The 25890-nt window shown below is 42.8% G+C and overlaps 2 protein-coding genes across 12 annotated transcripts in view; both read left to right on the top strand.

The window, feature by feature from the left end:
* The first annotated feature begins 137 nt into the window (after nucleotides 1–137).
* On the top strand, nucleotides 138–10261 carry GLE1 (GLE1 RNA export mediator). Of its 3 annotated transcripts, none has more exons than XM_064676972.1 (17): nucleotides 138–333; nucleotides 581–802; nucleotides 1354–1479; nucleotides 1645–1793; nucleotides 2110–2170; nucleotides 2452–2706; nucleotides 3442–3670; nucleotides 4262–4377; nucleotides 4572–4641; nucleotides 4992–5134; nucleotides 6002–6192; nucleotides 6345–6474; nucleotides 6802–6906; nucleotides 7466–7548; nucleotides 7699–7762; nucleotides 8466–8538; nucleotides 10172–10261. In XM_064676972.1, the coding sequence occupies exons 1-16, from the start codon at nucleotides 238–240 to the stop codon at nucleotides 8532–8534; spliced, it is 2109 nt and encodes a 702-aa protein (XP_064533042.1). In that variant the 5' UTR covers nucleotides 138–237; the 3' UTR covers nucleotides 8535–8538; nucleotides 10172–10261. The 3 variants fall into 3 exon arrangements, with proteins under 3 accessions (XP_064533042.1, XP_064533043.1, XP_064533041.1); XM_064676973.1 differs by having other exon boundaries at nucleotides 10175–10217; XM_064676971.1 differs by lacking the exon at nucleotides 10172–10261 and adding an exon at nucleotides 9051–9238.
* A 994-nt stretch (nucleotides 10262–11255) lies between these two features.
* SPTAN1 (spectrin alpha, non-erythrocytic 1) overlaps nucleotides 11256–25890 on the top strand; it is a 47841-nt gene continuing 33206 nt past the window's right edge. For 8 of the 9 annotated variants that reach the window (XM_064676962.1, XM_064676961.1, XM_064676957.1 and 5 more), the window contains exons 1-8: nucleotides 14227–14274; nucleotides 19384–19623; nucleotides 20208–20333; nucleotides 22186–22326; nucleotides 23286–23432; nucleotides 23945–24078; nucleotides 24765–24909; nucleotides 24997–25151. In XM_064676962.1, coding sequence (XP_064533032.1) covers nucleotides 14242–14274; nucleotides 19384–19623; nucleotides 20208–20333; nucleotides 22186–22326; nucleotides 23286–23432; nucleotides 23945–24078; nucleotides 24765–24909; nucleotides 24997–25151 — 1121 coding nt within the window. In that variant the 5' untranslated portion in view covers nucleotides 14227–14241. Of the gene's footprint in view, nucleotides 11357–14226; nucleotides 14275–19383; nucleotides 19624–20207; nucleotides 20334–22185; nucleotides 22327–23285; nucleotides 23433–23944; nucleotides 24079–24764; nucleotides 24910–24996; nucleotides 25152–25890 lie in introns of those variants that run through there. The other variant, XM_064676955.1, reaches the window with a different exon arrangement.

Below are 25890 nucleotides of genomic sequence, written 5' to 3'. Positions count from 1 at the left end.
TTCCCTGGGCTCGTCCCTCACGGGAGGCGCCGCGAGCGGGATTCGAACCCGCGGTTCTGGCGCCGGGCAGGGCCCCTCCTGTCCGCCAGGGGGCGCCCGCCGCTCCTTCCTGCCCAGCACAAGGCCCGGAAGAGGCGGGGCGGGCCCGGCCGGGCCGTGAGGGGACCCGGGGCAGTGAGGGGATCCCGGGGCTCTGAGGGACCGTGAGGGACCCTCGGGCCGGGCTACACACGGGCCATGGAGTCGTGGCAGCTCCGCTTCGAGACTCTGGAGGCTCTGCGCCTCTCCAGCAAGGGCCAGCTGAACTACTGCCGCCACTGGCAGGAGGATGAGGTGAGGGCTTTGAAACACCCCCGGAGCGCGCGGTCAGGGAGCGGGGCTGACCCGAGGGGGTTCGGGCGTCCTAAAAAGTAGGGGAGCTCGGGAAAAGTGCTGGGAAAACACCGTGAGAAAGGGGTCGGTGGGGTACTGAGCTGCGGTCATAAAGCGCCTGGTGACGGAGCGGGTGTGCTCGTGGTGTGTTAAAGCTTTGTTGCTGTCTCGGTGTGCTTCGCGCTCACGGGGGATGTTTTCTCTCCAGGGTGCCTTGGAAGGGTGTGTGGCTCCCATTGAGCTCTCCCCGTACTGCGGCTGGGTCCTGGACAGCATTAGTGGGCAGTCAGCCCCAGAAATCACACCCTCCGGGACTTCTACGCCCAAACAATCCACTCCCGTCTCAAAACGGGCATCCGCAGAGAGGGTCCCGCCTGGCAGCCACCGGAGCTCTTCACCACCTTCATCCACAGAGCCGAGTGAGACCAAGGTAGCTCTCTGATTATAATCCATATGCTTATGGAGCAGCTGTGAGAAAAAACGTGCTGACTTGCTGCCATAAATTGATTAAGGCTGGTTTGTGGTCTGTTAGGGAAAAGATGCTTAGTTTTAACTTCTTGTAGCATCAACAGAAAGTTTGAAGACTCCTCCTGGAGAATGGTTCAAAGTATAAATCTGTCTTGACTTCTTCCAGTGTAACATTTTTCCTGGGCGTTAGGACAACATGGAGGGTGTGTCTAGGCTTTCCAGGTGAATGTCCTGATTGGTCTTTGTGAATGTCCTAGAGTCTCTTGGTATCTCTGCTTCCAGTCTTAGTGATTGGAAAAGTAATCATCCCAACCTCATGAACATGCTAGAGGATACTCACAATGGTGTGGCTGCACTACTGAGATACATAACTGCTCTAAAAACATGCATTCATTGACCCCTTTGTTTGTTTCTCAACAAATAATAGTTACGGGGACTTGATTTACCTTTTTCCTCTGTGAGTTGTTGATCCCGTGTTTGGTCACTGATTTTGCTTTTACTATGACCACGCAGGGAAATGATCATCTCAGTCCCCTGGAAACGGATCGAGAAGTCTCTCCAGCAGTTCTGTCATCCAAAGTTGCAAAAGTCGAAGGCTGCATTCGAATGTATGAGGAGATGCACAGGTTGAAAGCAAAGGTAAGTCAAAAAAGGTTGAGAGGGTGTGTGTGAATCCCAGCAGAGCTCCACAGTCAGATGTAACAGTGCAAGGGCAGTAAGTCCTAAATGTTGGTCCACTCTGGGCAATTTAGTTTGTATTTTCCTATATTCAAATTCTGCAACCCTGGTCCCTCTGTAATCCAGGAGAGGCTGAGGCAGAGGCAGGAGGAGCAGGAGCAGATGGTGAGGGCAGCCTATGCCCAGGCCAGCGAACAGCTGAAGCGCTTCGATGAACTGCGGGAGCTGAAGCGGCATCAGGAATTCCAAGAGTTGCAAGAAGTAATGGAGAAAAGGTGAGATTAGCTCTGGTATCCTTAAAATTGTATAGCATTTAATCAAAGTGAGGATTAATTCTTGTGCCTGACACAAGTTCCGTGCTGGTCCCTTGTTGTTGAAAATTTCACCTGCTGCTTTTCCTGCATAAACTGTCCTGTTACAGGTTGTCAGAGTAGATCTCTGGTTACTGCTGAGGTTTCAGTGGTTAGAAAAAGACAATATTTGTGACAGTTAAAGTTCCCTTAGCTTGTTTTAAGGGTAAATCTCGTTGTGTTTGTATTTTGTCTGGTGTATATCTTGAATACAGTTTTTCTGTCTTCATGTGTCTCGTAGCTCAAAGGAAGCTCAGGGGCAGCAAGAGAAGTTGAAGGAAGAACACCGACACAGAGCAAAGGTCTGAGGCTTTTAAGCATTGTCTTTCATACAAGACCATGACTACTGGGGGTGGGAACTGGAAAGACCAGTTGATTTATTTGTATTTCTGTGGCACCCTGGTGTGAGGATGGATTTTCTGATGCTGACCTGGGCACCTGCTGCGGTGTGGAAATGCAGTAAAAGCACATGTGTTGTAGGAGCAGGAAGGGCCTGCAGGGCTGGGAGTCATGAAACCAGGAAAGAGATGTAAAGCTGGAGTTCCTTAAATATTTTGTGACTCTTGTGTCTTTTTCTCCCCAGATATTGAACCTCAAACTGCGTGAGGCGGAGCAGCAGCGGCAGCGCCAGGAAGAGCTGGAGCGTTTGCGCAGGGAAGAGGGGCAGGAAAGGTTGCGTCGCCTTTATTCCATCCAGGAGGAGCTGCTGCAGCTCAACCAGCAGATTGATCCCAACTACAGGCACAAAGACTTGCCCAGAATCGACCTGTCTGCCTACAGCAATCGTGGCAACCAGATCTGTGGGCTGGTGTCAGGGCTCATCCGTACCACGAGTGAGGTACAGGCTCTGCAGTTGTGCTTAACTTTGGTTGTTCCTTCACAAACTTTCCTGCAGTTGTCTTCAAAAGCAGCTTGTCAGGAGGCCGTTAAATAAGATGTCACAGCAGTGTTTTTAGACTCACCCTATAAAGCATCTAATTTCAAAGGGGAGTTCTTTTCTGTGGCACTTCAGCTGTTCTCTTGAAAGTGGCTTATAAAAATGCATGAGGACTTCTGCGGGAGAAAGAGTCAAATTAAATGACTGTAAAGTCTTGGTGCTGGAACGTTCCTTTTTGAGACAATGAGATGTTCAGTATTTAACAATTCATGAACCATCTTATGATTTTCCTATGCTCATAAGCCTTTTGCAGTAGCGGGGTTTCCTTGACATTTTTTCTCTCTAGGGTGGGATACAAACCTTGAAAAATAAAACACTAATTAGGCCAGTTCTTTGTTTCAGTTTGTCACAGCTGGCTTTCTGCAGAGGAAGCTGTCAAGACTTTTCACTGGAGTTCACTTACACTTGTCCAAGTGTGTTAGTAATTTTTGTTGTCCAAGATCTTACGAGATCTAGTCATGGACTGACATTATTTACAAATATTATGACCAACATTTTGTACAAATAAAGGAGATGGGATAGAATGTGTAGTTGGCTCCCAGATTATGTGAAGGCTCATGCTTCAAAGGCTCCTTGCTCTTGCAATTGTTCCACAGACAGTGGTTAATGGTGTGTTACCTCCTCTGTTTTTGTCAGAGAGGTTTCCCTACTCAAGCAGACGTGGCCAACACTGAGCGAGCCCTGCAGGAGATGCGAGGGTTGATATCCAGCATGCAGCAGGAAATCACTGCAGCCCTGGAAGAAAAAAAGAGGAAAGATGAAGAGGAAGAGAGACAAAAGCGGAAGGAATTAGAGAAGAAAGAGCAGATGAAGACTCAGACTCCTGTCCCTGCACAGCAGTCAGGGGGAAAGCAGCAGAAGGAAGGTTGGTGAGGCTTTTTTTTAATCTTTATTTCTTTGCCTCCTTTCCCTCTTTTCAGTCTTTTACCATTGGGCTAAAGGCTGCTTTGGAATGTTTGTGTTGTGGCGACACACCTTCCCAGAGCCTTTACTTTTAGCACAACTGTCAGAGTGGGTGTAGGACTGCTGGCAGAAAGCTTTTGAAATTGAACTGCTGCACCATAAAATGACTGTGTTAGCTGGAGCAAAACCTCCTCTTTCTGGGCAGTATGGCATGTACTGGAAAATTAGAGAGGAACATCATGTCCTCTTGTGAATGTAGGTGGCTCATGCATGATAGGACAAAACATACAAGGTCAGGCCACTGAAATTACTCTTCTGGGCAGTAAGTTAATTCCAGATATCCTAAGCTACTAAGCTGAAGGAGAACTCCTGTACAACTTGCAAATTTTTAGTTTATTTATGAACATAACTTTCTAAACTAAGTTCTGGGGAAAGAAAGCACTCATGCAGTTCTGTTCCTTGCATTGTTTTAAAAAAAGTTTTCTTCCTAGAGGTTTAGGTCTTTCTTAGTCATTGTCTTTTTTGTTTTGTTTTTTCTTTTTTTTAATTGCAGGGCTTCAAGTTAAAACAGAAGAAAGTATTATGCAGTGGTACCAACAGCTTCAAGATGCTGCTGAGCAGTGTGTTGCTTCTTTCAGTGAAATTGGAAACTGCAAAGGCAACACTGAGGTAAGGACAAATTATTAATACTGTCAAAGAGAGATTATCTTAGGTTCAAGGGGAAATAGGTAGGACAGCTTTCATTTAAAAAAAAAAATTAAAAATTCTAATGTAGCAGCCTCTATTACCAGTCTCCTCATCCAAACTATCATAGTAATATACTTGTCTGAAAAGGATTTTAAAGTTGTTTCTTTGTTCTGCAGGTGAAGAAGATAAAAACAAACCTGCAGAAAGCAGCTACAATCCCTGTGAGCCAGATCTCCAGCATATCAGGTCAGGAAAACGCCAAGAGCTCAGTCCCACTGAAACTCCTTTTGCTGTAAAGATTTTAGCAGGACACAACATACTGAGTGTTCCTATAATTATCCCTACAGCAGAAGGCTGGCCTGTGTACAGTCCAAGTCTGTGCAGCAGCGTTTGCTTGTGTTTTGAAGGTCTCTTGCTTCCCTCAGAGGCATCTTGCTCCATCAGGATTAAGTTTGGTTAGTCAGATGGAGCAAAGGTGCCATTCGAGGTGCCTTCCAGGATGTGGATCTGGTGTTTGTGAACTTGATGTGTTCTGGGTAAGACTTGTCTGCTGGTTCCTAATCTTCTGTCTCCATACATTCCTTATGTATTTGCAGGCTCTAAGCTGAGAGAGGTGTTTGACAAGATCAATAACCTCCTGTCTGGGAAGGCTGTTCAGACTGAAGGGCAGACGGTGTCGGTGACTCAGCATCCACAGGGGCTGGAGTTCGTTTATTACAAACTTGCAGAGAAATTTGTGGTGAGGAGATCTCTTCATTGGGGTGGCACAGGCAGGCAGTGCTCTAGGAGATGCTTTTGGACACTGAACTCTGTCAGCTGTGAAGAACAAAATCACTAGGTGTTCAGTTTGTGTGTATTAAAGAAATGAAAGAACTTAGTTTCTCTTTCTCTCCCATCCCTTATTTTATCTCTTCTAGGAGAAAAAACTTTTCAATTTCAGGCTTATATATTCTTATTTATTTCCTTAATATTAATATCTTATATATTCTTACATATAGTCTTATATATTCTGAACTAGGTGGGTACAGTGTTAGTGGAAAACAGTTTGATAATTAATTTATGATCCATCACAAAACTATATATAGGCTCAAATACTTATATCTTGACAGAATTTTGAGGACAAAAAAACAACATTAAGGCTTGAGACAAACTCCAGTCCCTGCTGTGTTCTGCACCTCTCAAGAAATGAAGTGTCATAGTTTAAGTGAAGTTAGCAGTATTTTTCTCTTGTCTTTATTTCCTAAATTTGGGCTGTTTGAAGCTTTTATCCTTGCAGGGAAAATATATGCAAAAATCAGCTCATGGAGTAAAACTGTGACTGATTTGTAAACATTTGAAAAATGATTGTTTGGAGTGAGGATATCTGTGCAGCCTGCACTTTGGGCCTGTGTTTGCTAATCCCTTTTTTCTCTCCTGAGCCAGAGTTTATTGTCATCCTCTGTGGGAATTGAGGACATGGGGCTTCATCAGCTTTTCTATCCTTGGCTTCATAGCCATGGAAACATTAGGATCCTTTAGCAGAGATTAATTACAAAACCAAAAGGAATATTTTTGCCTGAGAAATGACTTGAAGGAGTGGGGATTGACTTTCCCTTCCCCCCTCCAGAAACATGGAGAAGGAGAAGTATCTTTCCACCATGATTCAGCCTTCCCAATTGCCGTGGTGCTCTCAGGAATCTGGGAATTACACCCTCGAGTCGGTGACATCTTCTTAGCTCATCTGCACAAGAAGTGCCCCTATGCTGTGCCATTTTACCCTGCTCGGAAAGAGGGGACTTCCATGGAAGAGTATCAGAGGTAAATTTATCTCTGGCCTTTGCAATCATTCTTGTCTGGTTGTAGAGAATCCCTGTTGACAGTACAGTTGACTTGAAGTAAGCTGAGAGCTGGCAGGGACTCAAGTGAATGTGTTTTGCTGTACTAATATTGGAATGTCTTCTCATACTTAGGATGCTTGGATATGAAGTTCATGATTCTAAGGTGGAAGAACAGGATCATTTTCTCAAAAGGATGTCAGGAATGATTCGTCTCTACGCTGCCATCATTCAGCTCCGGTGGCCTTATGGAAACAAGCAAGGGGTATGTGGGTGGCATTATAATTAGAACCTTGTTACTATCCCAAGGGTCTGTTAAAATGTTTTGGAAGCTTGTTTCGTAGTGAAGGTGTGTTGAACTTAAACCAGCTCAGGATATATTTGAAGGCAGATGGTCATAATGAACAAAGCAATGCCAAGTAACTCCTACTGTGGACTTTAACTTCCTTTCTTTGTGTTTCCACAACGATCAAATTTTATATCAGGCTGTTGTAAAATAACTTTATAAAGAAAAAAGTAAACCAGGAAACTGCCTGTTTTGATAACAGTGTTTTGCAAGTAGCAAATCAAGTGCTTCTTTGTTGCTTTATAGGCACATCCTCATGGTCTGAGCTACGGGTGGCGCTGGCTTGCACAGATGTTGAATCTGGAGCCTCTGGCAGATGTGACAGCTATGCTGCTCTTGGATTTTCTGGAGGTTAGTGGTGTGGATTGCTATTGGTAGTTAAAGAGATCTAAACTGATGACAGGGATTGCTGAGGTGAGATTCAATATTTCCACATTCTTGCAAATACAGCTTTGAAGCTGAATGATTTAAAAACTGAAAGTTTTATACACCCAACTTCTGTTGTTGTATTTGATTCCATTTAAGGTTCCTGATATTTTAGAAAGAGTTGCATGGTCCTGTAAGAATCAGTTCTGCTAAGCACCTGGCATCAGTTTGTACAGAGTAATGAGGTCCTGTGGCCCTTCCAGCCTAATTAGTTCATAAAAGAGGATGGGTTTTTCATGCTGAAAAGGTCAGAACCTGATGGATATTAATCTTATATCCTTCAATATAGACCTGTGCTAAATAAGACCCAAAATTAAAGGTAATTGTGATAGCAGTAACTACATTTAGAAGATTTGCTTGTTTGATTGTAGATATATTTCTTTAAATGTCTGGATAAAATATTAAGTGGTTGATATGGAACAGCTTCATTGCAGTTCTGAAACCCAACTCTGTAACCTGCTGTTTGTGCCTTTCTATCCCACAGGTGTGTGGCAGCGCTCTGGTGAAGCAGTACGGCATTCAGTTCTGGAAAACAATGTTCTTCATCCAGAAATCCTATATCCCAAGGTAGGATATGTGGGGTTAGGAGTGTCAGTGCTTGCTCTTAAATGACTCATCCATCTTTTCCAATCTCTGCCATCCACACCCACACCCACTTGTGAATCAAACTCAGCTTTCTAAAGAGGATTTGAAAGGTGCTCTTGGTTGTTTCTGCAGAATTGAAGCCGTGACCAGTGCTGGCCAGATGGGCTGTTTATCACGTTTGAAGAATTTTGTGCAGGTAAAGCAGTTTTGGGTTGGTTTCATTTGTTTGTTTAGTTACCAAATGTTTTGGTTTGGGGTTTTTATTTCCCTCCATTGGGCATGTGCATCGTTTGGATAGCAGGGCTGGCACTGTTTGCAGTACAGCTGATAGTCCATCCCTGTCACTGTGATCTAACCCATCCTTTGGAACTTTAAATTACTGAATTACCTTAATGGTAGTCATGATGTCAAACATCTTGCTACTTTCTTACCTCCCATCTAATTTTGCTCAGTGGAAATGTATTTTGATTGTAAAGCAAGTTCAGTGAGAGGAGATGTACAGGTTGAGGAGGATTCTGCTGAGTCATTTCTGTCACAGCTATTCCTTATCAGTGGTTGCTTGCTTTTAGCAGTTGTCCTAATAGATACACAAGGAAGAGACTCATTGAACCTCTCTCTGTAGTGTTTGTTTAGCATTGTATTTCTGCATATTTTTTAAATAATGCCTGCAGAACTGTGAAATACTTCATTGTTTAAATTGCTTTGTGAATGTTGGCTTAGATTATGATATTGAAGTATGACAGCTTTGGAGTTGGTACTTCCATTTCAAAGTTAATTCTGGTACATTTTATTAGCAATGCTTTGAATGTGTGCAGTAACAGCCATCAGAATTCCTGAGAAGAGATGCCAAATTAAGATACACATTTATCCTCTGTTATTTGTCATTCTCTCTCCACTAGAAATGTCTACAGGAGAAGGAAATTCCAGTACCAAAGGGCATTCTGACACCTTCCTTTTGGAGAACATAAATGGGTCTGTATTTCCTGTCCCCTGGATGTCAGTGCTTTCAGACCTGGCTTCCTGTTCACACCCAAAGGCAAAATGTATTTTGTGCACAGAATCCTGGAATGGTTTGGTTTGGAAGGGACATTAAAGCTCAGCTTCTTTCACCCTCCTGCCATGGGCAGGGACACCTTCCACTATCCCAAGTTGCTCCAAGCCCCATCCAACCTGGCCTTGGACACTTCCAGGGATGGGACAGCCACAGCTTCTCTGGGCAACCTGTTCCAGGGCCTCCCCACCCTCACAGGGAAGAATTTCTTTCCAAAATCCCATCTAACTCATTCCCCCTTGTCCTGTCTCTCCAGGCCCTTGTCCAAAGTCCCTCTCCAGCTCTCTTGAAGCCCCTTTAAGTGCTGGAAGGGGCTCTAAGGTCTCCCTGGAGCTTTCTCTTCTCCAGGCTGAACTCCCAGCCTGCCTTCAGAACAGAGGTGCTCCAGCCCTGTGATGAATTTAGTGTCTTTCCTTTGGACTTGTTCCAACAGGTCAACGTTTCTTGCTTGGGGGCCTCTGGACACAGTATAGAAGAATGAGAAGAAAATATTTTATCAACCTCCTAATTTTTAATTCATGAAGATTTATGTTGCTGAAGATTGATTTGCTGTAGACCTGGAAGTCTTTCTAAGCATTAGATTTTTATAAGTTCTTGTATAATAAATTATTGACAATGAAAGACTTTTCCTTCATATGTTTAAACACGTGGAAGATGCTTTAAATACAGTGTCCTGATGGCTCCTGGACTTAAAAATTGCACTGTGCCTTTCTGTTTGTGGAAGTGAAAATACCTCACAGCTTTGTGAACTCTGGCAATATACTGTTTCAAGTTAAAAATGTTATTTTTACCAGATTGGGTTTTGTTTTTCCTAGAGGCACCGCAGTTTCAAGCTGTAGAAAACAGAATTGAGGCCATGTGAGAAGTTGATTGTGATATTCTGTATAGCTCTTGAAATTTCTGATAGAGGGTTGTAACATGTGCTTTGGAATTCAGGCCTTTAAAACTGTAACCTTGGCTTTAAAACGGACTGATAAATAAGTTAAATTTGTATTTGGTTTATGTATTTTGTAAACTGACTCTTGAATTCTTCAGATGATTGTTCTGGGAAACTGGAAATATCCTTCTGGTGTCCTTTTTTCCAGATAACAGAAGCAATGCAACTTTTATTAGTGTACTTGAACATGAACAAGGGTTTTTTATACTGAGTGGGGATGTTTTAATTATGTATTGCATATCCACAATCAGGGTGGGGAGTCACTTTGCCAAGACACTAATTGGTCCTGTCTGTTAGAAACAATTGTCTGCCTATGCCAAACCCAAGGAGGGATTTGATTGTGTATATGTGAAATACAACACTTTTCTTCTTTTTTGCTGATAGCTACCAAGGGGTTTTTATCATTTGTGGCACAAATAAAAGTATATATTTTTCTAAAGAACAAACATGATATCCTTTTCTGCCTCTGGATGCTCTTTACTGTTTCAGAAATACTAACAAGAACTTCTAATTGAATAATGTGTGTGCTTCCAAAGAATCAATATTTATTTTTAGATGTAGCTTAGGGTTGCATCTGCTGCTTGAGCTGAATGTTTGACTTGTTTTTGTCATTTTAGCAGGTTTGGATGTTGGCCAGCTGGTGTAATGAAGATGCAGTGCAAATGAGGTCGTATGCATATATTCATGGTATTTTTCCATGCATATTTATATCAAATATGACAAAGGAGAGGATCTCAGATGTGGAAATACTGTGCCTTCGGGCCGAGATGCATCGAAGTTGCTGTGAGTCAGACTCCTGCTTGGAGACAGGAGTTCCCAGGGATGCGATGGGATGTCACCACAAGTGCCTGTGCTTCTCCAGTGAAGTGCTTCACTCAAATAATGTGTTATTAACTCACACAGCCATCAAACCCACTCACCACTTCCAGCCTGTAACATTCTTCCTGCCTCACCAGCCCTCTCATCTCTAATTATTTAATTTTTGGGGAGGCAGAACCTTGCCATATCTATTTTAAACATCAATTTAATGCTAAAGGCTCATTTTCCATTGAATTTATGCATCAGGTTTTCAGAAATAGCTTTCCCTTGACAAGCACTCACAGCCTTTTGATGCTGTGTCCTTGCCAGGCTGCTGGGTGACACTGCACACTGCTTCAAGCAGCCACCATTAAAAATATATTTTAATCTATATATCTATATATAGATATAAATATAGAAAAAAATATGTAAAGCTAACAAGTTACATATAAATAATGTAAAATAAGGAGGCTGCTGCTTTTTGAGCCTGTCCCGGTGCTGCACAGGTGACCTGCCTCCATCGCTGGGCTGCAGAGCCTCGAAATCTCTGAGCCCCAAACTGACCCTGGCTGCAGAGAAGCGGGGGCAGAACGCTCTGCCACTACCCTGCGCGGGCATTTTAACCGATTCCCGATGTAATTGTGGATTTTTGCGGTGCCCGAGGCCGCTCCTTGCAAGGCACCGAGAGGGACAAACACCCTCCACACCCTGCCCCGCCGCTCGGCTCTTTCCGGAACTCATCGGCTCTTTCCGGAACCCCTCCCTCGGGTTTTTCCGGAACTCCTCGGCTCCCACCGCCCTTCTCTGCCTGGGCGTGGCCTCCCCCCGCCCCGTTCCCGACTCTTTCCGAAGCCCTTCGGCTCTTTCCGCCGGCCGGGTATGGCCGCTCTGCGGCGCTGACGTCACCTCCGGCCGCGCTATAAAAGGGCTGGCGCGGGCGGCGCGCGCGGTCCGTGGCGGAGGGCGCGGAGCCGGCGGGACGTCTCTGCTCACCCACCGACCCGGTGAGGGGCTGAGGCGAGGGGCGGGCGGGGAGGCCGTGAGCGCAGCCCGCTCGGGCTCACCGAGCCCCGCACGCACCGCCGGGCACAGGTGTACGGGCGCGGCGGGCGAGGCTGAGGCCGCTCTCGGCCGCGGCTGTTGCCGGGCGGTGTTTTATCGCAGAGCCGGGCCGGGGCTCTGCCCGAGCGGGAGCGGAGCGCAGGGAAGGGCGGGGGCGGGCAGGGAGCCTTTCGCTTCCAGGGAACCCTTTCCTTTCCAGGGAGCGGCCGCAGCCGCCCTGGGCAGCGCGACCCGCGGCTGGAATCCCATTCAGCGCCCTGGGCAGGGATAAACAGGCAGAAAATGCCGTCCCCGGCCGTGGATCGCAGCCCCCGCCGCGTCCGCCCGGCCCCCCGCGGGCACAGCCCAGCCTTTCCCCGGGGGGCGATCCCTGGGGATGGAGCCCCCGGCGCCGGGAATCCTTGCACAGCAATGGCTTCCTGGGCAGCCCAGCCCTGTCCAAGGTCAGGGGATGGGCGAGGAGGAGGGAAGAGCGATGGAAGGGCCGGGGATGGTGCAGAGCCCGTTCCGCGGGGACCGGGGGCTCTCCGGGCGGGGACAGAGCCGGGGGTGGCTCGGCAGAGCTGGCGGGGAGGGGGCATTTAACAGGAACCCTCCCAGCCTCTGTTCCTTCCATATATGTGTCACTGTGATATATAGGGCAAGGTCTACGGCTTCCTTCGTAAAAGAATCAGGGTTTGTCCCTGCCGTGATCATTTATTTTTTTAATATAATTTAAAATAAATCCAAGTCAATTCTTTCTCATTTTGTTGCCCGTATACACCTTACCTGCTTATAATGATACAAATCTACATTGCTGGGTCATAAATATGTGCCAATAGGGCAATCATTTGTCCTGGTATTGAAGGAAAAACAAGCATTTATCACTGTATATTTTTTCAGCGGGCTCATAGTGGCTGTTCAGGATTTTTTATATCATAAACCAGCTTCGTGCTCCAGTGGAAAATGTACGTGACTCTTGAGCAGTCTTTCATACATATTTAAATAGGTTTTGAAGAGCAGTTGTCTGGAGATGGCAAATGAACACATCAGGGGAAAAAAAAAAAAAAAAAGAAAAACCAACCCCAAAAAAGCCAGCTCAGGCTGAAATGGTTCTGTATCTTTCTGGAAAACAAATAATCCATTTTCTTTTGGCATTTTGTTTTCAGTGAAGTGCCAGAAGATTCCGATGACTGTGTTCACTGAAAGGCCTTGGTCAGGGGTTCAGATTTGTTCAAAACGAATATTAAATCCCACTGTGGAATTTTTATGCATTTTAATGCAGCTAGCAACGAGTTCTTCCATGAAATCTTCATTTGTCCTTATTTATAGGTTGTGCAGAGAAAATGAGGAACAATAGGTTGGAAATGGGATGTTTTCTGCTGTACTGTGTGCAGGATCTGTAACTGTAATATGGAATTGTTAAGCTGTGCCAAATACTTGAACCAAGATTACAGGTTACATTGTTCACAAGAAGTAATTCATTTCCATTCTTATTGGAAAAAAAAGCTACAATGTCCGTATTGGCTGGATTGAAATAGAAATTGTGTTTTAAAAATCAGATTTACATGTAATGCTTCTATGAGACCTGTAGTTGATGAAGTTAGCAAACATTTTTCTGGTTTATTCTTTTAATAACAGAGATAGCAACAATAGCAAAAATGGTGAATATCAAAGACTGTCTTTTACACATTTTAAGCATTTTGTACCCATTTTATTCCTGCACAGCAGGGAGGTAGGAGAAGCATTAAATCTCTTGAGACACGGGTGTACCTCATGGTGAGAAATTCCATTTCTCAACTATGACATTAATAACTGACCTTAGTAATTTAATGCAAATAACTTGGTATCTCTGCTGCCTTTTTTTTTTTTGTCTATTTAACGTATTTATGGAGCTGTAATTGTTTTATTCATAAATACATCGCTTTTTGGGGGCAACTAATCACTTCCCCTGTATGGGAGGCAATAATAGGAATTTCTCCCTTTTCTCTGCTGCATGTTTGTGTAGTGTGGGGGTTTGTTTTTTCCATTTGTCCCTGGGGTGAGTGGAGGCAGCAGAAAAATGGGGTGGAGCAGACTGCAGATGCCGTGGCTGGAGACTGGGCTGTGCTCCCAGGGCTGCCCATGGATCAGACGGAGTGGGAAGCCGCTGGATCCCTGCTGCAGATCCAGGTGAAGCTGGAGAAGTGCACAGCTCCAGCAGCACAAAGGCACACACACAGCTGCAGTTTTCCATGGAGGGATTGCAGCGTGTCCATGGGCATAACATAGGGTTAGGGGAGGCAAGGAATTTTCAGCTGAAAATTTGGTGGTTGGATACATGTAACAGCTACACCTCAAAAACACCTTTGCCACAACTGCTACTTGGCTGGTTTTTTTTTACTGTGGTAATTGAAAGTAAACATCTTAGTGGGTATTTATATTCCAAACCTCCTGATTGAATTTGTGTCTTTAAATTAAGCCATCACACTTAATTATGCTGTAGCAAGAACCATCATTTGCCAAGTCCAGATAACTTGCTTTACTTTCTGTTTTGACCTTCAGGTGACGGTAGTTTTCTGTTTTGTTTACAACTAATTGGAAAGGTTAATACATAGCAAATTAATTAAGTTTTCCTGTTGATAGTGTAACCTTTTTCTGTGTGGGGCGGTCTGTCCTCCTCAATAGCTTGGGTGACATTAACACTAAATTGTTTTATGTGACAAGGAAGCAGAAGGAAAGTAATAAACAGGTACAGTGACAGAATATGCATCTGGGGGACAAAAAAATGAGCCATATCCTTACGCTGGTTGTCAGTTGAACGTTATCTCGATTTCCCCCTCCCTTTTAGACTCTACATTCCTCCATCATGTTGTCATCCTTTCGTAAAGTCAAAGTCCAGGTATTTCACATAATGCATGAAGTGCCCTCCACACTTGCCTGCCTTTATTGCAGTGACCTGTTTGTAAAAAAACACTGGTTTGAGAGTTTGTTCTACACAGCAGGTGCTTTATTTGCACTTAGTGTGAGTCTGATCTGCCTTTCCTTTAATACTTTGAGTTGCCTAATTTCTGTCTGTGGTGCATGATGTGTGAACATTTTAGAGGTGTTACAGTTCAATGCAATCAGGTCTTGATGCGGGTTAATTTTCTAAGATAATTTTGTTTTAAAAGGTACTTGAGCAGAATCTTTTCCTTTATAGCAGCTGCCAGTCAACTGTGATGAGATTTTACCATGTAAAACATTGTGCATTCGAGGTTGGCTTTGGTTCCTGTTCATCCACTTGCACAAATTTATAATCCTTGAATTGTTGTGGTGTAACTGTTTATACACTGGGTTGTTTCCTTTTCAGTGCTGGTAAAATAAATAGGATGCACGGACCAGATTTCAGCTGGGGAACACAAGCAACTGTATTTTATTTGGAAGTGGTAGTGATGTAAATGTTTATACTGCAATTCAAATGACAATGAAAAGATAACAAATGGGGGTGGAAAATGCTGGGGTTAATTATATAATCTTGTATTACCTGTAAACTCTGTATTTCTGCAATGCAGTCAAGGTAATTTGCTTTCTCAGGAGTCTCAGCAGAGTGCAGTCCTTGCCAGACCTGCGTAGTTTTATCAAAGGTCTGTGGTGATGCTAAAACAAAACAAAGCCAAAAACCCCCCATCATACATAAAGACACCAAATTCAGATGGCAGTTATTTGAATAGTGGAATTAAGATTTTAAGATTAAATGCCTAAAAATGAACGGGTCTTTAATTGTCTTCATATTTCAGAAGTGCATAGTTGAGGCTGTGCTCAAACCCTCTAATCAGCCAAAATTACTGTCTTTGGTTGAAACTATTTACATTTCTTTTTTTTTTTTTTTAATGCGACAGTTTCTCGTGTCTCTGCAATACCTACTTAAATTTTGGGGCATGTTTGAATTTTACCTGTGGTGTGATGAGTCTGTAGGAATCTACAACATTAAGCAGCAACTTCAGCACATCTTGATTTTTTTTTTTTTTTTCTGTGCTGCAGCACTTGAGTGATTTTTCTGGCTTGGAATTTGTGGAGGTTTGAGGCTGTTAGTGACCTTCCTTAATAGAGTATTTGGACACAGGGTTCTACTGCACAGAACTTCTCTAAAGTAAATTTAAATCCAACAAACCAAAAGTCCAGGAGTTAATTTTGTCTCAATAGTGATTTAAATCTCTGGGATGTGGTGTAAGATATGACATCCTTTAGTGCCTTCTTTATAACACAGCACGCTCAGGCTCCCTTTGCAGGAGCTGTGCACGTTTTCAGCAGGATTCTCTTTGATTTACCTGCAGTACAAGGTGGACTTTACCTAAACCAGGCAGTCGTGGTGGTTTTGTGTTTGAGGCACACGTAGTGGCTTCTTCCCTGGTGTTTCCAGGGAGTTGTGAATGGGAGAAATGAAAGCTGGGAAAAATGTGTTTGGTGGGTTTTTTTCCCTCTGTCCTTTTGAAGGTTATTTTCCCATCCATTTCACATTCATTTTTTTTGCTTGAAGAAGAAAGATCAGCAATCTGTTCTTGATCTCCAGGAGGGGAGTAGCTGATAGCAGTTAAATCTTCCTTGGACAAGATTGAGGGGGTGTGATACGATGAACATGAAAAAATGCATCGAGCTGCTCCTGTGTTCAGACTTGGGAAGCAGGGAGTGTTTTGATAGGGAAAATACTCCTGTTACAGGCTACTACTGGGCTCCTAAAACTGAATTCAGGTAACAGAGCTCATATAAAATACATATATGTATCATCAAAACTTATCTTAAGAGAAAGTTATTGTTTTACTACTCCTTAAGATCTTTATAAATTGATGTCTGAGTGTTTTTCAAGCAAACGAGTTTAAATTTTTAAGCTTCATGTCATTGCTTTTAAAAACACACTAAAATCTTCTGCCTAGCACTGAATGTGCTTTACATTTGTGTTTTTTAAATCCCTGACAACATGTTTTGGTAAGGGAAATGCTGACAGCTCTGCTGTGTGTCTGCCCCGGTGGCACCGCCGTAATTCCTGTTGAACCCACCTCCGTATCTGTTCCCCAACTTGAATGGTGCTGCTGACATCAGCACTGTTGCACTGCAGTGGCTGTAAATACCTGCAGTTGTGTGTTCCCATGCAAGTTTTATTGTACTGACTGGGGAAGGCAACTCGTTTTAGGTGGAAGGATGAGAGTAATACGCTTGTTTGGGGATTTTTCTTGGTTTGTTTTAAATTTCCTACTTCTTTTTGTTGTTTTTTTTTTTTTTTCCTAAAAAACCCACCACAGCAGCAGAGTGAGCAGAAGCATATCTGAGTATTTTAATTAGACATAAGCTGACCTGAAGTCAGTGTTAGAGAGGAGTGAGAAATGCAAATGCCACGAGGACACGGAGTTCAGATCCGCTCTCTGGGGCTGTCGGGAAGGCCGAGGTTCTTCTGGAAGGTTCTCTCTGCCCGACCTTATCATGTGGCACAGGCAGCACAGGGAGGGGCCGGACTGACGCTCCTTATCTGGGGTCAGCCCGGGCACTGTCACATCCCAGTGTTTTTCACATTAAAAACACAAAGCCCCACTCTCGTTGGTGGGATTCCTGCAGGGGGCACAGGGTGTACCCCAGATGCCTTCAGTGGCGTCGTTGAGCCAAGGAAACATCTCGGAGGGGTGTTTGCTATTCCAGGGGGTGCTGCAGTTGGAGCCTGCATCGTTCTGCAGCATCCATGACTTTGGAGTTCCCAGCCCCTGGTGACTGCTGCTGGCTCTGGCAGCAGACACTGCTGACGTCGCTGGTGCTGCAGGAAGAACAGTCCATTATTGCTACACCAAAGCACTTCTTTTACAATTGACTCGCTCGACTTACTGTAGTTACAAAAGGAGCCTTTCTTTTAACCAATTTCAGCAAAAAGAGGAGCCAGATTGCCTGGCTTGCATGGTGAGAGGCAAACCAGCTCCCAGGCTGAATTACAGGTCTCCTATTTGGTTTTTAAAAACATTAGAGTATTTTAAATGATAATTTAAATAATTCAAATAGTTGCCTAAATTAATAATTTAAAGATCACTTTGTCTGTGGAAGTTATTTCTAATACTGAAATACAAGTTGAATTGTATTGTCCAGGGCATGACTGTGCAGTTGGAGACTAACTAGGATTTAATTTTCTCCCAGCACTGCCCAAACCCAGGATCAGCAGAGACGGGTTCCAGCCGTGCAGTAAATTGGACCAACTGCCGCTGTGTTATTCCTGAACACAATGCACTTTAAAACAAGTGTTGTTGGGATTCAAACACAGCGTGACAGGGCAGGAAAGGAAGCTTTTAGCAATAACTTCCTTTCCTGGAGGAAAAAGGTTGTTGAAAGAATGCTGGAACAAACAGCTGCTTTCTCAGGGAACCAGATCCGTGCTTGAGCCTGAGCTGTGTTCAGGGGTTTGAGCTTTTAATACTCAGATACACTAATCAGGTGGAGATTTTGGTACTGCTGCCAGAGGAAACCTGGACCTCATTTATGTAACACAGGCTGCAGAGACTGGGGTTGTTTTTTTTTCCTTGCCCTCCTTTGGCAATAATGAGGGGAAGATAAAGCAAAGCTGAGTTTTCTTTCCTTCCAGTGCCGCAGTGCAGTTGGGGCTCAGAGTTCCTGAGAGCTCTGGCCACGGCTGTCCCCTGGCAGGGTGGGGACCTTGGAAGGGAGCTCAGGAATGTGTGGATTCGCCCCCATGTGTTCCTTTCTATCAGTTGTTCCCTTTACAAGTGCTTGGAATCCAAAAGGGAAATGTGGCCGTGTAGATCACTTTCCAACCTGTGGAGTTTTCCATACAGTTATGCAAGACACTTGTCTAATTAAAGCATGGACTAACTAATGAGTAAATAACAATTTAATATTTAATGATGTATTTTAACAGATTGCCCAGGTCTTTTAGTCTGCAGTTCTAGTCTGGGTTTCTTCCCTATCTGTGATAGGATTGATGAGAAGTATCTTTAACTTGATGGGTACAGAACTGATGATAAAAGCATTAAGTGAGTTATACATGTAAATACTTATACATTGAGACATTAATTGCAAAATTGTTCAAGCACAGAGTGTTTGTTGCAGCAACCTCTTGATTTACAGAGTTAGTTGTCAAAGAAGTGGGTAAATATCCAAATTCCAATGACAATAACAGTTCTTCTTTTAAAATTTGTGTTACAGTTCTATTCCAGTGCCCAGATTTCTTGTTGGAAATCAGATTACTTTTTTGAAAGTTTAGGAACTGAAAATGAGAGATTATCCCAATTTTAATAGAAAGGAGCTAAAGCAGAGCAGTAGTCAGGTCTTTGCTGCCTGTAGTAAGAATATTAGATTTTAGTATATAAAGCAATATAGAAGGATTTTCACTTGGAGGGAGATCAGTAGTTAAACAAAATGGCCTTTGACTTGTCTAAAGTCAGATCTATGAAGCCTCTTATTGGCTTTTGAAAGGTTATGTGGAGAGTGGCAGGATGGGTTTGTAACTTTTTTTAATTGAAGGAACAAAGAGGAGATGCATCAGAGATGTGTGTGTATGTGTATGTAAAATATATAGAGATACATGTGGGCCAGTTAGAATATTACTGTTAGAACAGTAATATTCTTCCTATATTTTAAATAAAATGTTTCCAGGTTTTCTGTGTTGGACAAGAAATATTTTTATGTTTGTATCCACACATATATGTGCACAAACCCACAGTTTGAACACTCGTATCACACACTTGCATGTTTGAGATGACACGGCCTTTCTATGACTGCAGCCATATTTGTCCAAAACAAGTACATGTTAAATGTCTCTGTAAATATTCCTTTCCCGTCATTTTCTTCTAGAAGTGTGGTTTTATGTATTTATATGTGTAATAATTATATTTTGTACACATGCCTGCACACACAGGGTAAGCCTGCAAGTGAACCACACGTGATTTTAAAAAAGCAGGTTTTCTTGCATGGGTCTCTTCCTGCCCTCCCAATGTTTCATAGGGCAAACATAATGTTAATTTTACTTTTTGCCTTTCAGAAAATGGATCCAAGCGGTGTAAAAGTGTTGGAAACGGCAGAAGACATCCAAGAAAGACGTCAGCAGGTTTTGGACCGTTACCACAGGTTCAAGGAACTCTCTTCTCTAAGGCGCCAAAAACTCGAAGATTCCTATCGATTCCAGTTTTTCCAGCGGGATGCAGACGAGCTTGAAAAATGGATCCAAGAGAAACTGCAGATAGCATCTGATGAAAACTACAAAGACCCAAGCAATTTGCAGGCAAGTCCTCCTGCCATTTTCTGTTTCCTGTGCTATTAATTTTAGGGTGTTCCAGGTCAGCTGAGATAGAACAAACACGGAAATGAAACTTGAGCTGAGAGCAAAGTCAGATGGATGCAAATACTCATGACCTTGCAAATGTTCTTCAAAAGCCTGGTTTCTTTGCTGATATAATTGGAATATTTCTAATGATGGATTAGATGCTACATCAGCACAGAAAAAATTACTTGTCATAATGTAGCGTAAAACCAGCTTTGTTTAATCCTAGAATTTGTTGGACACCTTAACTTTGTGAATAAATGTGAATTACTGGCTATTGTTTCCACCAAAAAAATAAGCTTGTATGGGTGGAATTAGCTGAGGAGTTCTCAGGGGTTTGAGCACTGTGGTGTAAAAGAGCAAACACAAGAACGAAGCAACTGAAATTGTGGTGAAACACACGATACAACTGATTTCAGCTGTGGGGTCTTATTGTTTGCCTGTCAGTACTGAATATGCATAAAATACACTAAAGATCCTGATGCTGGGGAACATGGAGGAGGCTGTTCAAGTCTCAGTCACGTTCTTTGATGTTTTCCTTGTAGGGGAAGCTGCAGAAGCACCAGGCCTTTGAAGCTGAGGTGCAGGCCAATTCAGGAGCTATCATTAAACTGGATGAGACTGGGAATCAGATGATTAATGAGAGCCATTTTGCATCTGAAACCATAAGAGTGAGTTTTAAAACATTTTCTTCCCCCCCTCTTACAGGTTTTTCATTAAGCACTTTGTCCAGATTGCACAGATAACTCTGTATTCCAAAATGCTTTTTAGAATTCTACAGAGAGTTTTTATATTTGTAAAACTGAGAGGTATTTTTCTCTTTCATGAGCACCCAGCTCATGGCTTTTCCTGGATCCAGTTCTGAGGTGACCTATTCAAAGATGTTTTGAGAGGCACGAGGCAGATGATGAATTATACTTGTGGTTCTTCCCAAAATTAAATTCACAAAGCCTGATGTCAGGCATGTTGACAACTCATTTTTTGCTTATATTTACCATTTTAATTTTCTGCAGTAAGAAGTAACACAAGCAACCAAACCAGTAAACTTCAGCCATCTAATCTGTGTGCTCTGGCTCAGATCAGGTCTCTAGTGATCTTTGCCTTCTGGTTAAGTTGTACTGGCCACACATTCAAAGCTCTTTAATTTGTGTTCTCACTTTAAATCTGCTGTTTCTGGGCCTCATTTCAGTGTCAGTCATGGCTGCAGAGTTTTTTTAATGCAGTTGTTTAAAATTGTTGAAAGCTTTTTCCTTTGTAAGATCTCGATGAGAGCTGTTAGAACTTTCCAAAATGAGAACTCTTGTGATATTTTCGTAGTGATTATCAAATTTAATTGATAGCTTCATCATTTCATTGTAACTAAGAAAAACAGGGGGTTTTTTTGATACGTTATGTAGTAAAAAAGCCCTAAGGTAACGCTTATTTTAGAAACCTCACTGTGATTGTATAATCCTTACCACAAATAGGAAAAAAGCCAAAAACTGTGCTGTTCTTTGTGTTGTTGTGGGTGATAACTTGCCTTTAATTCAGTCCTTCACGCCGTACCGGACGGCCCAGCGCCCGATAGTCACGGCCACCCAAGTGGGGTCCCACATCCGAGTAGGTGACACTTGTGACTGTGCTGTGCAACTTGTGCTTGCAATGTCTCCTTCCTCCCTTGGCTGACAGTTTGCACCATCCTTTGGGACAGTGCTCAGAGCTCTTTCCTCCCTTTTAAACCTCCTTAATTGAACTTTCTGAGTGGATTTAGTGGAGCCTCCGCCCATGAGGTTCAAAAGCTTCTCTTGAGTGACTTTCAAGTTTCAGGTCTCGATGAGCAAAGTGTGGTAGATTATGGGTGGAGCAGATACTTTCCTGTTTTGCAACTTGTGTGCCTGTGTGGGAGTGTGGTTTTTCTTTTCATTGTCTGTAAAATTTATAGTGGCTCCCAACAGTTTTGAAACACCGAGTTCAGCCAGAGACTCAGTATTAAAACTAGTAATTACTCCTGGGATGTCAGTATTAAATTACTTAACAATGTTGGCTAAACATATTAACTGATTAGTGTAAAGAAAAGTGGTTAAAATACAGTAAAATGGCACAAGTTTGACAATAAAATGTGTTGTCTTAGATAAAAATAAATTCCTGAAGGAAGATGAGATTCACTTCTTGGGAATTGACTTCCACGTAAAAGACTGAACATTTGAAGGGGAGAGCAGCAAATTTTTGGTCTTACTTCATATTAGCATAGAATTTAAATCAAATTTTATCTCATAGTTATGTGAACATAATTCATTCATTAATAAAAATATGTAAATATTTAGTTCAGTAATTTCTAATTTTGTGTTGTTGCAACACCTTACATTATTTGAAAACTAATGACTGGAAGTGAAATTGTTGTGAGATTTGTCCACCCTTTGTCTAAAGTAAGGTTTAGGTTGTACAACTTCAGGAAAAAAAAGTAAATCTACTGTTAAGGTCAGGAAGGGACTAAATCTGACCTTCTCTGATCCAGGATTTAATAACCATGTCCTGTTGTTTTAGACTCGACTGCAGGAGCTGCACCGACTATGGGAATTACTGATGGAAAAGATGAGAGAGAAGGGGGTCAAATTATTGCAGGCACAGAAGCTGGTGCAATTCCTCCGGGAATGTGAAGATGTCATGGACTGGATCAATGACAAGGTATATAATTACCTGCCTTTACTGTGTCCTTGGTGGAAAATCTGATGTGTTTGTGTGGAAAATTTCTGTCAGCACAGAGTCGCTGGAGGTCAGGTGGTCACAGAGAGCTTGGAAAGGCACCTGTACACTTGATTTAGTTATTCATATTGCATCAGCAGTAGTTGTGCAAACTAATATTAGTTCTCTATATTAGAGTAAGAAGAAGCCTGTGTGTTGGTGAGCAGTTACCATGATCAATTCTTTGTTTTCTTTGAGGAAACTTGAATAAAATTCAGTTTTCCTGTAAAGGAAATCTACAACACGTAAAAGCAAATGTTTCTTTAATAAATGTTCTAATTGATCTGTTATAGAAAAGAGCCAACCCAAGCACCCAGCAGTGTGTAGGTAGTTACTTCATGATGGGAATATCTTTGTATATACATTGTAAGGACATGAGCTGCAGGAGAACTGTTGGCTCTTGACTCTTTGAACTCTGAGGAAACAGACCACAAACCACACTATCAAGGGGAAAAGAAAGCCACATAATAATCATATGGGTTTTCTTAATGATAGTTGCTGTTTTGTGTCACTGTGGGTTCAAACTGTAAACTCTCCATAACTGTTTCTGATTATGACAGTGCACTTTTCATACAGAAATCTTGCATCAGGAGCCTGCAGCAAGTGGCCATAAGCAGTCTAAAATATGAACAAATTCTAGTCACTCTGTGTGCTATGAATTTGTACTTGAAAAATTAATGTGACCAAGGAAGATGAAAAAATAATTCCTTTAGTGATCTTGCATATTCTCTGCAATAACACATAAGTGTTGGGGTGGGGAATGGAGTTTTAAATCTGACTTTAACCACTGTGGTTGTCTTTGACCTATTGAAAATTAGGACAGTTTGCTTCCTAATTTTCAGTAGTGATTTCCCATAGGATATACTGAAATTAACTTTTTTTTTTTTTTTCCAATGTGCTAGGAAGCAATAGTGACCTCAGAAGAGCTTGGACAGGACTTAGAGCACGTTGAGGTTCTGCAGAAGAAGTTTGAAGAGTTCCAGACAGACCTCGCAGCTCACGAGGAAAGAGTAAATGAAGTGAACCAGTTTGCTGGCAAACTTATCCAGGTAAAATGTGTGTGTGTTGAAAATCTCTTGGTAAGCCAGGTATGACAGAAAGCTTTTGGCTGCAGTTTCCTCTTTCCTTCTGGTTTGATGGCAGATCTGCCCCAGCTGGGAACATTGCTGAAAATGTGGAGAGTAGTGATTAGTAAGAGAAACCGTCGTATTTGGGGTTAAATGTATTTCCCTTGGACAAGCAGGTTTAATATCTCTTCTGATATGACATCTGGGGCTTGATCAAGGATGGAGACAGGGCAGGAAGTATTGCATTCCAGGAAAAAAAAAAAGATGCTGTTCGCAGCCCTCTTCCCACAGACTAATTAGTATATAGGGAAACCACTACAAGGGTATTGAATGTTTGCACAGTGAAATTTCAGGGAAACTATTGAATTGAGTGATCATCTGGAAAGGACAGTAATTATAAATTGATCTCTTGAAAACCAGCGGTGTTTCAAGGGTTTGTCAATGGATGTAAAACCACAAAACATATGAAAACAACAATTGTCTTTGCTTGCCAGGAACAACACCCTGAAGAGGAGCTGATAAAGTCCAAACAGGATGAAGTAAATGCAAGCTGGCAGCGTCTTAAGGGACTTGCCCTCCAGAGGCAAGGGAAACTCTTTGGGGCAGCTGAAGTTCAGCGTTTCAACAGGTATGAACTTGGATCTGCTGGAGTGGTGGAATCCTTGTGTGACTGTTTAATGATGCATTCAGCTGCACATGGGATGAGAAGAGCTACTGTCTGTTATGGTTTTGCTTTACTCTTCTGCATGACTTGTTGAATGAAGACCTTGTTGTTCTAGAATTACTTTAGAATAATTACTGTGATGCAGCTTTTCAGCACTTGGCAGTTTGTTCATTCCTGCTAATGGCAGTTCTGCTTCCCTTTCCTCTGAGGGCTTTTTCACCCAATTCTGTCCTAGATGAGCCTGAAAAGGGATGTATTTTTTGTCAGATGGATGTCAGCCCAGTTGTTCCGGGGGTTTTTGAGCAATGTCTTTCTATCCTCATCTCCATCTACAGCATTTTGAGATATGCTGTAATTAAGTTGGAAAAGGGTCCAGAGTGGGAAATGGACCTACTCAGTGATGGTGCTGTAATTCCTTGTTTGCATCTGGTGACACTACCCGAAGAGTGGCCTGTTAATACTCTACAAAGTTTCTTGAGATGAAAAAGTATATTTCGTTGTTTGTTCTTAAAGTATGTTTGTAGTTGGCTGCAGTGTTTATAAATATGGTTTGTATGCCAGTACCTCTGGCACACGTACAGGAACACATCCTGCTTTCTTCCTTTTCCCGTACAAGATAGACTGCTTTCAATTTGTGCTTTGTTTTGAAGGGATGTGGATGAAACAATCAGCTGGATTAAGGAGAAAGGGCAGTTGATGGCCTCAGACGATTTTGGCAGAGACTTGGCCAGTGTGCAGGCTTTGCTGCGCAAGCACGAGGGCCTGGAGAGAGACCTGGCGGCTCTGGAGGACAAGGTACCCCGAGACACATTCTATGTACAACTTAACCAAGTTAACCTGCTTGTAAAGGGCTGGAAACTCACACTTTGTGCCTGGGTGTAGGTGAAGGCCCTGTGTGCAGAAGCTGACCGTTTGCAGCAGTCTCACCCAATAAATGCTTCCCAAATCCAAGTGAAGCGGGAGGAGCTCATCGCCAACTGGGAGCAGATCCGGACGCTGGCAGCGGAGCGGCACGGCCGCCTCAACGACTCCTACAGGTGGGGCATTCCAGCAGCACAGTGTTCCCTTCTCCTTGTTCACACTTGACAAGAAGGCTCTTGGGAGAAGAAAGGGGTGCTGTTTGCAAAACATTGGGGTGATTCTGGTGTTTTCAGAAACAGTTCACCAAATTATATTTTACACTGACTTCTGGTGGTAAAATAAATATTTATATGGTAAATAAGTACTTACAGCTCTTGGTCATTCTTTGGATGTGGATTCAGTTATAAAAACAGACACTGGAATGTTTTAGGACTTTTGCTTTTTTCCCCATCTGTGTTTTGAAGTATCTGACTATGTTTTAGTTTTGCTGGGGTTTTTTAAATGCACTTACTACAGAGCTGCTCACTACGGAGTCCTGAGTCTCTCTGAAGTGTGATGTTTGATGTATTGTCCCAGACTTAAGTGAAGTCCCTGTTTCTGTGATAGTTGCTTTGCTGGTGTGGGATTTCTCTTCATCCAGTCTTGTTTCTACACCAATCTGGTTGTCTGTGTTGATAAACCTTATGAAAAAGAAACATCCACATATGGTGATGAGTTTACATCCTTTCTGGTTTTGTTTTTCTGCCCTTGGTTCCCTCCCATGATGTGGGATTTATGACAGTGGAGATCCAGACAAATAATCTTTTCCTTTACCTTCCCTGCCAAAATCTCTTCAGATCAATTAACAGCAAATGTAGAAGGGAAACAGAAACTGATGACTTTTGCTGATAAGTGTTAAACACATGCCAAAGGCAA

Source organism: Pseudopipra pipra, chromosome 20 (genome assembly GCF_036250125.1).
Source record: "Pseudopipra pipra isolate bDixPip1 chromosome 20, bDixPip1.hap1, whole genome shotgun sequence".
NCBI classification, from domain to species: Eukaryota; Metazoa; Chordata; class Aves; order Passeriformes; family Pipridae; genus Pseudopipra; species Pseudopipra pipra.
This window is presented reverse-complemented; position numbering and strand designations above follow the sequence as displayed.

Excerpts from the sequence above, each read along its gene's own strand:
- GLE1 (XM_064676972.1), top strand. The coding sequence starts at position 238 with ATGGAGTCGTGGCAGCTCCGCTTCGAGACTCTGGAGGCTCTGCGCCTC. Across the intron at positions 334-580 it reads GCCACTGGCAGGAGGATGAG|GGTGCCTTGGAAGGGTGTGT; the intron begins GTGAGGGCTTTG and ends TTTTCTCTCCAG. Across the intron at positions 2,707-3,441 it reads TCATCCGTACCACGAGTGAG|AGAGGTTTCCCTACTCAAGC; the intron begins GTACAGGCTCTG and ends TGTTTTTGTCAG.